This window comes from Mustela lutreola, chromosome 3 (assembly GCF_030435805.1).
Source record: "Mustela lutreola isolate mMusLut2 chromosome 3, mMusLut2.pri, whole genome shotgun sequence".
Taxonomy (NCBI): domain Eukaryota; kingdom Metazoa; phylum Chordata; class Mammalia; order Carnivora; family Mustelidae; genus Mustela; species Mustela lutreola.
The window spans coordinates 16,686,980-16,702,599 of NC_081292.1; the positions used below are offsets into that span (position 1 = coordinate 16,686,980).

General features: G+C 47.8%; 1 protein-coding gene across 1 annotated transcript in view; it reads left to right on the forward strand.

The window, feature by feature from the left end:
* FBXO32 (F-box protein 32) overlaps nt 1-14,189 on the forward strand; it is a 33,840-nt gene extending 19,651 nt beyond the window's left edge. Inside the window, exons 5-9 of the mRNA XM_059165685.1 lie at nt 316-409; nt 1,269-1,453; nt 6,949-7,131; nt 8,135-8,278; nt 8,715-14,189. Of these exons, the coding sequence (XP_059021668.1) occupies nt 316-409; nt 1,269-1,453; nt 6,949-7,131; nt 8,135-8,278; nt 8,715-8,804 (696 nt within the window). The 3' untranslated portion in view covers nt 8,805-14,189. The remainder of the gene's footprint in view (nt 1-315; nt 410-1,268; nt 1,454-6,948; nt 7,132-8,134; nt 8,279-8,714) is intronic.
* Nucleotides 14,190-15,620: the final 1,431 nt, after the last annotated feature.

Below are 15,620 nucleotides of genomic sequence, written 5' to 3' on the forward strand. Positions count from 1 at the left end.
AGTCGGCTTTGTTCCCTTCCGAGTCCCTCAGCTTCCCTTGCTGAAGTAGGACAAGCAGAATGAATTTACCCTGGCTGAAGCCAAACTCTTTATATTTAAAAGAAAAAGGGAATTAAACATTCAGTCTGATTCCTGGGTTTTGAATTACCCCCATTTGTCTTCCACTGTGAGCATCTGCTTTTTATTCTCCTGCGGGCCTGCCGTTTCTGTCTCCCTGTTGGTCCGTATCTCTGCGTCATGTGACTCAAAAGCAAAGATTAGAGGAGAAAAATGTCTCTGTGTTCTAAGCCTGGCAACTTCTATTTTTACCCACAGCTGTTGGAACTGATAGCAAAGTCACAGCTTACGTCCCTGAGCGGCATCGCCCAAAAGAACTTCATGAACATTTTGGAGAAAGTGGTACTGAAAGGTGAGCTTTGCCCCACCCCACTCCCCCACGCCTGCCACCTCGCTCCCCTTTTTATTGAGATGGGGATGGGCGGGTGGATTTCCAATCGAGCAGACCTGTCCTGAGATTTAAGGAAGGGTGAGTGGATGGACGTGAATGACTCCAGATGCATTTCAGGGGTGCCAAATTCCAGTTCAGAGAGGAGTGTCACTGGCGTTCAGGACAAAGGGGAGAGACCGTCCCCTGCCACCCTTTCATCACGAGCACCCATTCGCCCTGCTGTACGCCTCTCACACTTCTCAGTGCGGGCACATGTCCCAAGCTTGGCTACCAAGCCTCTGGATTCCAAATTCCTGGAAAATTGAGCTATGCACAAGGCAGAATAGGTTCACAGACTCTTAGATCTAGAAGCAACTTTCGATCTTTGGCTCATCCGAGTCCCTGTGCATGCAGGGAAACTGAGGCCCATAAGAAAGAGTAATTTATCTCTAATCCCACAAAGACTCAGGCAGACAGCCTCAGAGCTCATATTCCTGACTGCTGACCAGCTACGCAGGACATCACTGCTGGGCCAAAGAAACTGCCCTCAGATCAGGTGAGCCAGTTGGCCCTGGGGAAACAGTGAAGAGAGAAAGAGGCTTTGTCAGAAAGTAGGGAGAAGAGAACAAAGAGGGGCCTAGATGATGGAAACTCTACCCAGTAACCTCAAGTGTCGAAGCTTGGCCAAGTGTCGAATAAATAACAGCGAGAAAGAAAACCACATCCCCAGAGGCAGTACCCACGTGACAGGAGCAGAACAGAGGAGAAAAAAGGCCCGCACACCAAATGTATGATGTCCCCATTATCGTGACTGCTCATGCTTTGTTCTCCCCCACTCAAGTCCTCGAAGACCAGCAGAACATCAGGCTCATCAGGGAGCTGCTGCAGACCCTCTACACGTCCTTGTGCACGCTGGTGCAGAGAGTCGGCAAGTCTGTGCTGGTCGGGAACATCAACATGTGGGTATACCGGATGGAGACGATTCTGCACTGGCAGCAGCAGCTGAACAGTATCCAAATCACCCGGGTAAGCAGCAATGCCTGCCTCCCTCCGGCCGTAAGGACTTCCGCCGCTGCCTCCCCCGAGAGGCTGGGCAGCCTCCCAGGACTTTGTAGATCTTCCCTGGTGGAGGAAAGGAGTGTGGACTGTCCCCATCCGATGCCCTCTCCCGGGTGCCAAGAGTGGGCTGGGAATTCCCAATATGGGGGGGGGGGGGTCAAAGGCTGCGGATTGCAGCAGCGTGGCAGGAAAGTTGGAAACCTGGATTTGGGGAGGGGCGGCGTGCATCGCTCGATTTTCCCATTTCCTCCCGAAGCACGTGTGCTTCACAGCTGCAGGGACACTGCCTTGAATACGACAGAGCTGGGACGGCCATGGCTTGGAAGGCCGCCACCAACCTTTGCAAATTCTAGTTCCAGTGATTAAGAATTACGACAAGGAAGCCTTAGGTTCCAGACTGTGAACATTACATGTATGGGAAGAAAAGAGCAATTCTCACTCAAAGTGGAAAATATCCAGAGAGGCCCTCCTATTATCAGCAGTGTCTTTTGGCTTTTAGAAGCTAACCTGGCCCTCAGCTCTTAATGCTTTTAATAGTGAGCAGGAGGACGGAGGCCCACAAACACTGTAAGAAAGACAGCGCCCTGCCCTCCTGCAGCTCGCTGACCGACAGGCACACTTAGACCGCTCAGGCGGCGCCCGCCTGTCTTATCACGGACGGCACTGCTCTAAGTGGTTCCGGGGCCCAAGCTGATAACGTCTGGGTCTGCCCCACCTCTTGAGAAAGTAACATGAAGAAACCTCTTTGACCTCTTTTAAATACTTATATGAAGTTTTCAAAATGCAGTGACCTTGATTTGGCTATTAATAACCTCTGAGTTTCTTAAGCTCTGAAACAAAGGGAATAATGGGAAGCTTCAGAATGATGTGACTTCCTCAGAATCACTTGGGCTACAACTCCCACACTTAAACACACACACACACAGAGCACAGCACAAGCCCAGAAAAGTTATCTCAATTGTTTGATTATTTTAAGAGCTTGTGTTCTGAACATTTGCCGAATTCATTCTAATAATTTACCCCATTCTCCTCTCTTAAGTGTAGGCATACTTTGACGATGGGAATTGGAGGCCAGATTCCCAGCTTATCTCTCACAGTAAACTCACGTAGACCTTCTACCTGATTTCTGGTGTTATCTGTAGCCTGGACGTTAATACTTTCTCTTTCGGTCCAAGCCCAGGAGAGACATTTCCAGCCAGGGATCTAAATGAGCAAGTCGCATCTGTCCCAAGGGCCTCTTCCTTCCAGCAACACTGACACACTATTTAGAGGATCACACTTGCCCGGAACTTGCCTCTGCTCCCTCTGTCCGCATCCCAGGAGTCTCCTTGGCCACAGCTGCTCACACATTTTGCACGCCCGTGGGCTCGCTTACCTAGAACCCCCCTTAACTGATCCACAGTCACGCCAGGGAGGAGGTGGCCCTTGTCATTCCTATAACCCTTCATGTGGTGAGACAGGAGTGGGGACCAGAGAAGCCCAGCGACTCAGGCCAGAACACCTTATTCCTCGAGTGGCAAAGCTTTCTTAACATCAGTGGCTTCCAAACTTCTTTTCAATGCAGCTTTCTTCCAACTATGTATTCAGTGATCCAGCTTTACATCCAATGCAGTCCCATGCAGGACAGATCAAACACTGAAGTTCATCTCAGCCTCCCCTCTGCTCCTGGCAAAGCTATTCTCTCTCTCTCTCTGGCCAAGCTATTCTCTGCCCATGCAAGCTTGGTCCTGCCTCCCCGGACCATCCATCCTCTGAAAACACTCTCATCTCACCCTCCTCAGAGGAGCTGTTGCCATCTGAGATTATCTCAAACGTGATTCCACTTGCCTTTGTCCATCCACTGGCTTATGAGCGCCGCCAAGAAAGACTACCTCTTGCTCGCTGCTCATCTCTCTCTGCCATGCACAGAGCAGAAAGCAGTCAATAAATTTTAGATGAGGGAATGAATGATTGACGGGAAGTAATGCCTATCTCCTAGCCCTGGTGTAAGATTTAATAAGCTAACATACAGAAAATGTTTGGAACAATGCCTGGCATGGAGTAAGTCTTTAAATGTGTCCGCTCTTATTATTACAAAGGGTTCTCTCTGTGTCGGACAGTCTTCTAAGCCTTTCACGTGTATTAATTAACTCATCCAGTGAATACCTATAAGTAGGGGTCTTTATAATAGCCAGTTTCCACTGGACACTATGCTAAGTACTTCCATGCGTTGAGATCCACTCTGCCCAACAACACTGTTAAGATGTGCTTTTCTTCATTTTGTAAATGAGAAAAATCAGGCTGAGTAGTTAAGAATAGTGTGGCTGCAGGCACCTGGGGGGCTCAGTCAGTTGAGCTTCCAGATCTTAGTCCCGGCTCAGGTTGTGGTCTCAGGGTCATGGGATCGAGCCCCACGTCAGGCTCCACGCTCAGGAGAGTCTGTTTGAGAGTCTCTCTCTTCCTCTCCCTCTGCTCCTCCCCTCTGTGCTCACTCCCTCTCTTTAAAACAAAGAAATCTTAGGGGGAAAAGAAAAAAGAAAAGAGAAGAACAGTGTGGCTGGTGCCTCGGCAGAAGTAAGATGTAGGAGTAGGGGACTGAGCCCCAGCCCCGGCCCCGGCCTGCCTTCAGAGGCTGCTCTTCTCCCCACTGAACTCTCGTCCCCTGCCCTCCTTCCCAGCCCTCCTCGCGCTGAGCCCCATGATCTTGAGAGCAGTGATGGGAACCCATGGAGCCCACAGAGCTTGTCACACTAATGCCCAACTCTCCAGAGGAAAGAAAGATCGAGAGAGAGAGAGAAAAACAGGACTTAATTACTTCAGTCTGGACTATATTTTAAAGCCGACTTTTTAATAGCTTGGACGAAAGAGAAGGATGTTATTACACAAAAATATTCAGGTGACATTTACAGTGATTGCTTTCTATCTGCCAAAGTTCTAGCAGTATCTTCCTGGCATATAATCTTGTTTTCCTTCTAAATTTCATATCTAATTCTATGGAGCCAATTTTTATTGGCAAAAATAATTAATAGAATAAAGGACGAAAGGGGAAAAAGGCAAAGAGAACTGGCTTGGAGTAGGGAGAGGTCACATAGAATCACTGTGGGTAAGGCAGGGTTTGGGGTAAGGCAGGGTTTTGAAGCAGATAGAGGGCAGGGTTGGCCATAGAAGGATTATAGCCAAATGCTTGAGTGGCTTATTGTTCTTTTACATGTTTATATTCAAAAAGAAGGCGTGCAAGCAGTTAACCATTTATCAGGAGCAAGGGCTCAGCATGGGGTCTGGGCAAGGATTTTGGAAAAGTTCAGGTTTGAACATTTGAGCGTGAACTCTGCCAAGCGGACTTTAATAGGAGTTCAATGTAATAATTGGCCTGGGAGTTTTAACCAAAAAAGTAGATGCTTTGAAGTACTGGAAACAAAAAGAAAATGTCATGGCAGTTTTATTAGCTCGTATGATCAGCAGCAGATGATAAACGACACATAGGTCTAGAGCCTTCCGCGGTCCGGCAAAAGTCCTGAATTTTGCAAACAACTGAAAGTTCAGGCCAGCAGCCTGAACGATTTAAACTGTCAGGTCATAGTCACTTCTGATGAGTTAAGAGGCTGGAGCTGATCCAGATCTGAGCTCGCTGGAGCCAGAAGGGACCTTCAGAGTCTTCTAAGCCTACGCATTTTGGACGTGGGGCAACTGAGACCCAGAGTTCCCAAGGGCAGCTGGGATCCACATCTGCTGCTTGTCCCTCCGGCGTTCCTCCCATGCCGCCTTCCCTTCTCCTTAGTCCAGCTTCCCGAGGCTCTTCGCTTCTTCCCACCTTCCCTCTACACACCTGTCACGCTTTGCAGGGGACGCAGGTGGGGCCTGGTGAAACCACACGTTCCCCCTGGAATCCTGTGCCTGTGGGCTCTGATGTGCCTTGAACAGAATAGTTCCCTAAAAATTGGAGGATGGGACTCAATACCCATCGACGGGATTATTTTCCCCTGAGCTCTAAGGAAGGGATTCTTCATCCTGTATCTTTTCCTGTGACCCCCCGGAGGTGACAGAGCACTGAGCTAAATGGCTATAGCCCAAAATCAAGAGCTCACCCAGGTCTAGCATGAGAAGAACAAAGAACCTCAGTCATAAGGGACCTGCGCCGACTGCTTATGGCAGCGCAGGTTGCTGTTCAAGACCCATCAGTAAATACTAGTGAGGACCACCTCTGTCCGGACGGTTCCCAGAGCTCTCTGTGCTGACTTGACGGCACGTAACATACTGTTCTCTAATTGTTTGCTTTTGCTTATGTTTCCGAGTCTCTCGCCAGCTGAATGAACCCATTCCAACCCCAGTGCCAGGCCACAGTAGGCCCTCAAGAGGTTGTTTGTGCTGGGCTCGACTGCAGGAGCTATGAAATTAGGCCCCACCTTCAAGGATCCAGGTGTGGGTGGGTAACATGAGCCCATCAAAATTTAAATAATAAATATAAAATTAACAATTAAATATAAGTTCAGGGTTAAGCAGAAGCCGCTTCTGATTAATTGCCAATGTATTATCCACAAAGAGTTTTGTTTTTTAATAGTCTGTGGATCCCCTAGGCTTGAATAGAGATGTTCTAAAGATGGAGGCATTTACACCAAAAGGTTCTGGACCAGTCATTCCTAAAGGACACATGCACACACACACACACATGCTTGTGCACACACACATACACAAATATACACAACAAGCACAGGGTCTTTTGGGGTTTTTTTTACCTACTTGATTATGAGGGTTCCATTCACACCTCAGATATTTTGGGGGTACCTGTTATATGCTAAGTGGTCTTCTAGGCACAAAGGACACAGCAGTGAAAAAAGACAAAAAGTCCTGCCTCCATAGACCTTACATTCCAGCAGGAATGTTCCATGCAAGTTTCCTTTTGGAAGCAGTTAGCATTACATAACATAAAGGGGCTGGTTCAAAAAGTCCCTGGAAGAGAACAGAAGAATTCCAGGAAGATGTAGTCAGAGGCCTGGGGTACCCACAAAAGGCAGGAAAGAAATTCCCTTTCAGAAGAAATAGGTACAAGCTGGGCCTGAAGAAGAGCACTGTTCAGACGAGCAGAGCAGCGAGGGTTCAGCCGGGGGCCTGGGGCAGCGCATTTGGGCCTAGGCAAGAAACGCTGCCTGGAGGGATTCCTGGTCACGGGCTGGTGCGCTGGCCAAGGCACAGAGCCCTTTAGGAAGGCAGCGAATCTGGTCAGTGAGTGAACTGAACGGAGCACAAGAATCCAACATGCGCCGAAACGGGGGAAAATCCCTCTGGCACCATTTAGCCTCAGCTGGTCCAGGCTATTCCTGTGGGTCTCCATGGAGAATCACACCTCTGGATCTGGGATCAGTCAGCCAGCTTGAGGGTGGAGGCCGAGGGGACAGCTGGATCCTTGGAGAGTGTCACCTGGCGATCTGCGGCCCGCGAGTCACCCCCCAGTCAACTGCTGCCTAACATCCGCCTTCTCCCCACAGCCCGCCTTCAAAGGCCTCACCCTCACCGACCTGCCCCTGTGCCTCCAGCTGAACATCATGCAGAGGCTGAGTGATGGCCGCGACCTGGTCAGCCTCGGCCAGGTGGCCCCCGACCTGCACGTGCTCAGTGAGGACCGGCTGCTGTGGAAGAAACTCTGCCAGTACCACTTCTCCGAGCGGCAGGTCAGGGGGGCCCCCGTGGGCAGTCCCTCCGCCCCCTCCTCTGTCCCCCACCCTCCTGCTTCCTTGGCATTCTTCCGGAGCTCGAGGCACGGGTGCCCACCCTCCAGGGCTTCCCGGCTGACTAGAGGGCAACAGAACGAGGGGTTTCTAAATCACAAATGTGATTTCAGTGGGGGGGGGGGGGGGGGGACAACATTCTTAACCTACATGCATACTTCACGACTTGCTTTAAAAAGTTCATACAGCGGCCCCAGTCCTCTTCCATAACAGAGTAACTTACAAAGTCAGTTACAGAGTGACTTACAACTTAACTTCATATTGTACAGCTAAGGAACTTTTATAGATAGTATTTCATTTTAGTCTAACAACCCAGGGTGGCGTCGGTATCCTGACCCTCACTTGAAACAGATGAGGGGCCTCAGACCACAGACTGGGGAAATGTCTCCCAAAATAAAGAAGCTGGCCCTGAATGTGAGTTCGAACTAGGGGCTTCTGACACCAGCTCTAGGCCTATTTCCCCTCCTCATGCTGCCTCCGATTTTTTTCCCCCCACCTTCTTTGTATAGATGTGTGAGTTCAACAAGTTCTGTTCATGAAGCCACTAATATTTAGATATAAAATAGAGCCACCATGCCAAGCAGTGACTGCATCTCCCTGGAAATAACCACTCAAGTCTACAGCAGAGAAAAGATTGAAGGTGTTTACTGAAATCACCTAAACTTTAAAGGACCATCCAAATACAGTTTAGTAGAGGTCACTAGTGAGATGTCACCAGACCCCTGTGTCTTTTAAAGCCTGGTAAAGCTACTGCCTCACTGGGTAGAGCTCAGAACAGCCTTATTTCTATCTTGGTAATTTTTTCCCTGGCAAGTGCAGGGCATCGATGCAAAAGGGGGAAGGAGAGGGTGGGAACAGAACTTTTCAGAAGCATAAAACCACAACCGTCTTCTTGATGAAGTCTCCTGCAGTCATCTGCAATTACCTGTATTCGTTTGTAATTTAGATCCGCAAGCGATTAATTTTATCAGACAAAGGACAGCTGGACTGGAAGAAGATGTATTTTAAACTTGTGCGCTGTTACCCACGGAAAGAGCAGTACGGAGACACCCTTCAGCTCTGCAGACACTGTCACATTCTTTCCTGGAAGGTATGTGTCTCGAGGTGGCTGCCACAGACCCCTGGCCCAGCCCCTAAGAGTCAAAGGCACCAGCATTGCCATGTGAAAGCCCGTCCTGCTCCTTTCCTGCTCTTCCCTACTGCAGCCCCTCGCTGAGGGTGTAGGGGACACTGATTCAGTCCCTGGGGAAGAAAACCTTTGAGAGACCTTCATTTCCTCCACCCCTATTTGTGTGTGTGTGTGTGTGTGTGTGTGTGTGTATACAATTGTACATCTCACCCACCTGCAAATTTTCCCACCCTCTGTACACAGGTGCACACACACACACAGTTCTTTAGTTTTTGCAGAACTTACGGCATTCTTGACATGGGAATGTTGTTGTGAGGTTGGGCACAGCCTCATGGGGCTACAGGCCAACACAGTACTTCTGCGAACTCCAACCTACAACCGTGATGTTCCTTTCCAGGGCACTGACCACCCGTGCACAGCCAATAACCCGGAGAGCTGCTCCGTTTCCCTGTCACCCCAGGACTTTATCAACTTGTTCAAGTTCTGAATCCCAGCTCGGGACAACACTTCGAAGGGCTCCCCAGCTGATTGGATGGTTGGGAATACGGAGCTCGGACACTTCCTTTGTAAATAGTGTACATTTGAAATGCTGGCTCAGAACTTGTGAGCTAAGTCTCTGAGAGGACATAGGAAGGGGAGAGAGATGCAGCTGCCGGCTGGGAGTCTCAGAACACGGACTTCTCATTAGAGCCGGTATGGGAAAGTGGAAATACTGTCCACAAGCTGTTTTCCTAACTATTGGCCGGCAAGACTGTAAGGGCAGGGATTCAGTTTCGTCGGTGAAAATGGAATTCTCGTGTTCCCTGAGACTCCTTGGTAGTTCCCTAGGGATGTGGAAAAGAAGGGCAGAACTCGAATTCAAGATAGAACACTCTGTTTACAATGTGAAAATTTGCTTTTTAAAGAAAGAGAAGAGGACGACATACGCGAAATCCCTGCGCTTCGGTTTCGATGGGGGGGAGGGTTGTTTTAAAAACGGCAAAGGAAGCACCACCCATCTTAAACCCACGTGGGCATAGGGCCTTGTCTTCCAAATATCACACAATACTCTACCTCGGAAAGTACGCAGCACCCCCTCCGACAAAGTGCATTGTCCCGCAGGCAGTGTCTGTTTTTCTTCGTTTTTCCTCCCGGAAAAGTGGTTTCAATAGGAAGGGGTCCGGGAGGCAATCCTCATCACCTTGCAGACCTCCTTTTTACGGGAATAGGCACTCCTTGGCATTGACTCCTTTCTAGAACAACTCCACAGCACATTAGCCCTTTTTTTTTTTTTTTCCTTTCATATTGTAGCTCATTCAGGGGCAACATAGGGTTGATTAAAAACAGCCCCAGAGGAAGAAGTCCCACCGCAGAAAAGATAGAAGGAGTCACCCGATAGCTGTGAAGACTTTGTTATTCCTGTTAAACTTCTCGGCTTGTCTGGGCTTCCCAGAATATCTTCCCAGATAAGCGTTCATCTGTGGACTTCTGGGAGCCGGGGTGCTGATAAAGGCTTGTAAAACAAGGTTTGACGTATCAGTTAGACATTTTAGTAGCTGCTGTCCCTCCTGGCAGGTGATGAGCGGAGGAGCTTTCTTTTCTTTATGTTCAACACCAGAATTTACTCAGCCCAAGCTATAGGACTTCCTACAAGGATGACAAGATAAAACATGGAGTTCCGATCCTAGGGAACAGAAGTACTGTGTCTTCATCCTAAACTTGCTCCGTACCCCTGGGGATCTTGCTAGGCAAATACCAGCAGGTGACCGTGTGGAAGACAGGAAATCTCAGGACTTCATGAGTTCATTGTCAAATATTCCTGGGATGGGGTGGGGGATGTTTTTGTTTTTTACTTTTTATAGAACTTTGCTTTTCTACAACAATGTACATATTTTGGCAGTTGTATTTGCTTTGTGCTTTTTTTTTTTCCTCTTTTGCAAATAAAGTTGCCACCCTGCATGCCCTTGGCAAGTAAGTAAGCAGAAATTGGAACTTGCTCACGTTCACGGTAGAGAACAGTGTATCCTTAGGGGGTGAACCTAGGGGTGAGCAAGGACAGCAACAAGGCCAGGCACCAGCTGGAGATGCACAGCCCCTTGCCGCTTATCCCTCAGGGCACAGCCCGGGTACCAGCAGGCTGAAGAGAAGTCAATTCTCCATCAACCCTCCTCACTTTGCCGCGTCTGTGCCTACACACCGGGGTGTCTCCATATTTATTTTCACTTCTGCCCCCCCCATCAGAAGAAAACATTAAATTGCATTTAAATTCTTCCCACTGAGAAGAATTAAACATTAAAAAATAAGACCTTGTTGCGTAAGGTTGACCTTCCAGAACCCTTCTAATACCCAATGGGCTTTTTTGGTCTTCCCTCCCGCTGAGTCCACGTCATACTGAGAACGCAGGGCCTAGATGGTGGAATAAAAAAAAAAAAAAAAAAAAAAACTGGCACTTCCAGAATTCAGACAGCTTCTCTCAAATGTCTCAGCTTCCTGAAAGACGTGAGGCAGAGCTGGGTTGATTGTAGCTGTGAGATCTCTCCGGAAACTTTGACTCTGGCATTTTTAGGTGTAGGCGTTCATGGCCTTCCACATCTGTCCATCAACTCATGACCTCCGGCCCTTCATGCTGATCAGGGAGGTGGGAACTCCCAGGCACCCTCGGGTTTGCAGCCCCAGAAATGCTGTCTGCTTGAGACCATCAGCACAAAACTGGCCGACCGGTCTCCTTTGGACGGTCTGCAACGCCGGCGACTGTGTCTCCTACCCTAGGCAGCACGGCGTGCCTGTGCAGGATGACGGCTACCACGAGCGGCTGGGGGATGGTCTTCTGAGATGTTTCCCTTGCTGATGCCTCTGGGCTCTCCCCAGCTCTGTTGGCATTTTTGGACGTGGTGTGTGACAGAGCCGAGGAAAATTTTTAAGGAAAAAAGAGAAGAAACCAACATTGGTGGTTCTCCTTCATTGGCAGATGAGACTAAGAAAGGAAATGGCAGGTGGAGAAGGATGGGGGAAGGAATAGAAATGGCCTCTCTCTGATGCCGTGGTTCGTGGGAAGGTGACAGAGAAGAACATAGCAGGTGAGAGCGTCTGTGCTGGCGCCCCACGGCAGCTGTTAGCATAACCAGGGCCTCACATATAAGTAAAGTGAGTGAAAAAGAAAATTCTCATTCCCTGGGTACTAACCATCTTTAGAATTGGCAAACCCTCTGGGGACAACCCAACTTAAAAAACAAAAACAAAGAATCCCCATCTCACAACTGCTGGTCTAAAAGCCAGAGGGACAGGACGATGGAAATGGAAATTGCTGGAAGAGATAGGAGGCTCCCCTCTCGCTGCTGTACCTACCTAGCCACTGCCCTACCCCCCCACCCTGGTAACATAGAACTTGACATTGATGTCAGCTAGGAAGTACTTTGGACTTCTGGAGAAGAAAGGAGGAAGTCTAGAGCACAAGTCCACAGGGATGTTAGGTATGATCTGGTCCAAAGTAAAGGTATATGAGCAACAAGCCCGGAGTCTCTTGAGAGTAAGGCACAACATTTAGGGAAACAATAGGTGAGCACTCACTTCATAGCAAGATCTAGAAAAAAGTCCATGGCATCTTCAGCTAGAGTGCATGATTCCTTGAGGTTATTACTTTGAGCAGTGGGATTGGTAGCATGGGGGGGTGAGGGGCAAAAGTATGAGTAAAAACATACCCAGGGGGTCAGCTGTGAGATGACATTTGTTTAGTGATGATCAGTTTTCTGTGGAAGTGGCCTGGAGGAGATATTTGAGATGGGCTGGGTTGATTCTGCAAAACACTCAGTATGGCCGTGGGCTTTCCTGAGTGATGGAGCAGGAAGGTAACAAGCAGGCACCACGTCATTGCCATGATTCCCTGTGGTTGCGAAAACTGGTTTTCATGGGGAGCTTACAATTTAACAGAAGCTCCTTTTTTTCCTGTGGTTTCTGTGTGTGGGAGAAGGGAGGGGGCTTAGAATTTTATTTGTCTAAGCAAGTGGTGTGATTTACAAGGTCGATCATTTCAAGACATGTTCAACAGTGTAGCGTTTGTAGCATTGAATACAATGTTTATCATAAACTACACACCTGAGTTTATAGTTTTCTGCCGGGCTATAGGGCAATAATGTTTTGTTACGCACTCTATTTTATGTGTGAATTTTTTTAACTGTAATTTTATGTGTGGATTTTTTTTTTTTTAAACTAAACTATATCAACATTTTCTATGTGGACATCTGGGCGTTTCGTTTCTTTCTTTCTTTTTTTTTTTTTTTTTTTTTTTTAATCTGTTTCCAACTATCTGAGTCTGTGAAGCATCCTTCTGACTGGATCCTGGCCTAAAATCCTATTAGTGTTTAAACAGACCTCAGAAACACCCTGAACCTCTAGACAAATGCAAAGACTCTTTGATATATCTTGGGCTCTTGATGTCTTCAGTAAACAAGATCATAATTCCTTTAAACTCCACATTTTCTTTAGATGCTTTCTTCTCTGCTTTGTTAAAGAGAGTAAACCCTCCATAGTTTCCCAAAGGAAGGAAACTCCCATCCCAGACTTTGGTGCAGGAAGGGAAGTTGAAGATGATGGAATGTGGCATTCCTTCTGCCTTTCAACACGAGATAGCAGGTTCAGAACATTCGGGGGGCATGTCTGAGCCCATCTGGTACTCAGTGGTAGACCTGAGTACGAACCCAGGACTTTCTGAGGCATTGACTCTGTGCCCCCTACCCAGCATTCATTGGTATTGTCTGGAGACACGTGACACCTGACCTGATCGTTCTCAACACCTTCACCGTGGAAGGCAACCATGAGGGTCCAGTATGAGGCATCTGGCCATTATCTTTTCCAGATATTTCTAGTCCCTGGTTCTCCATGGAGAAGTTAACATTTCTCCCTGGAGCCACTTAACATTTTTGCAAACCTCTGACGCTGTTGTGAGTACAGCATTCTAGGGAGTACAGTCTTTCCCTGGGTACCCACATTTTCATTACAGAAATGGCCCTTATGGCAGAGAGATCATGGCCGAGCAGCCATCTTGCTTTCTAGAAACTGAGGTTCTGACGGTCAGCAAGCAGGTACCTCCTCTCAGACTAAGAAGTACAATTTAATCCATACCCTTCTCCTCCCCACCCTCCAGCACCTGCCAACAGATCTGGGGAGTTTCTATCCCGGGGTGGGGGGCAAGGGGGGCTCCTCCCACTCTCTGCTAAACCTCATCTTCACCAAGCAAAGATGGATTATTTTATTCCAAGAGGCAGCAAGGAGCAAGGGACCACAGATACTTGTGACTTTGTCTGCTGGACATTTTTCAAAGTGTCCCTGAACTCAGCAAACAATGCTTCCTGAGAAAGCTCCCAAAATGCTGGCCCTGCCCCATTTGTCCAAAAATGGATGGCTGTTCCAAATGTCTGAACTTCTTAAAACTCCATCTGCCACAACATCAGTTCTGGAGTTTGAACATGACTTTTTCAGTCTCTGAGTAGAGCAATGTTTGTTTAATTAACGTGGCACGAGTCTGTTAAATAGAAGGCTCCACGGATTGCCACCGAGGGCCTGAGAGCTCTCGGCACCATCTTTGTTCTACCAAGTGTCCTTAACCCTGGCTAAAGGGGACGCACATGAAAGCCCACGTCCTAAGCTTAGAAGCTTTACTCCTTTTAATAAAAAGTGCTATAGAGGGTTGGACATGTAACTAAAAGTACAAGGTTAGTCTCATTTCACGCAAAGATGTTCATTTAATACTGTGTGAGCTAAGTCCTTCCGTGTAAATTATTTGCACACGTTCCTTGCATGATGAATTGATTTTTTTATAGTTGTTTGTACCAGACGGTGGCATATTTTTGTAAAAAATTTTTGACACTGAATTGCAATAAATGTTTTTCCAACAACACACGGGCGCATTTTTGGTGTGTGCCAATTCAAGTTGGCTTTTCAGCATACTGAGGATGTTTCTCTTTTGCCTCGTGAGGCTTAGATTCCTTGTAACAGAAACTTATCATTGTTATAAAATTTCTAGGAACATGTAGAGAAATAAGCTTGCTACTGAGGGCCGACCTCAATCAATAACACTGTTATGCTTCAGTGGGATAGTTCCACATATGGTGTGCGTACTACAATGATTAGGGAATAATGAGCTGTCAAATCAGTATCAATTTATTTATTAATAGACATTTACTGAACAGCTATGATACCCTGGACCTGTGCAAGGCACTGGAAATACGATAATGTACAAGACAGACAGAATGCCTGCCTTCACGGAATTCAGAGTCTAGTAGGAAAAACAAAGACAAACACACAAACAAAGCAAGTAGGAAAACACTTAAATCATAAGTGCTACAGTAAGACTAAACAAGGGGCTGAGATGCAGGATAACAAGAAAACCTGCTTAGGATGGGCTGCGCAGGGGGGTCTCTCCAGCAAAAGAGAGTGAGGCTGGGACCTAAAATGTGAGGGAAGAGCCAGCCATGGAAGAGTGAGGTCGTGAGCATTCTGGAAAGAGGGAATGGCTTGTGCGAGGTTCGGATCATGGTCCTGCCACTTACCTCCAGTGTGACCTTTGTCCCCTTAATTCCTCTAGGTCTCAGTTTCCGAGATTCCAAATCGGTGACAATAAACCTATTACGGTCATGAAGGTTACGTGAACGAATACAAGGAAAAGGCACGGAACCAGGCACACCACACGTGTTCCCTAAATGTTAGTAATCACGATTCCCCAAGAAACGAGGCTCTGAGAACTAGGTTAGGAACTGCTCTGCATCTCTAGTTCGGTGTGATGCTCCCAGGTGGCCGATGTGATGCTCCCAGGTGGCCGATGTGATGGCTGAATTAATAATACATTTACCCTGAAACGCACCCTGATCCTGCCCTAATTCTCCATCAGAACACTACAAAGGGGCTCCTGGGTGGCTCAGTCGTCAAGCGTCTGTCTACCTTTGACTCAAGTCATGATCTCAGGGTCCTGGGATTGAGTCCTGCATTGGGCTCCCTGCTCAGCAGGCAGCCTGCTTCTCCCACTCCCTCTCCCTCTGCTGTTCCCCCTGCTTGTGCTCACTTCCTCACTTTCTCTCAAATAAATAAATCAGTAAATCATAAAAAAAAAAAGAAAACAACACAAAAGGCAAATTTCAGATTTTTTTTTTTAATTTCCACCAGGATCACAAAAGCTCCACACTCACTAAATACCCCAGGCACTCTTTCTTCCCCTGCCTCTGTCTGATAAGCATCTACTTATGGCTCCTTATGGCCAGCTCCTCCCTAAAGCCTCCTCTGACTGAGTAAATCTCACCTCCCATACCCCTTGCCTGCATCTGGACTGTAGTCT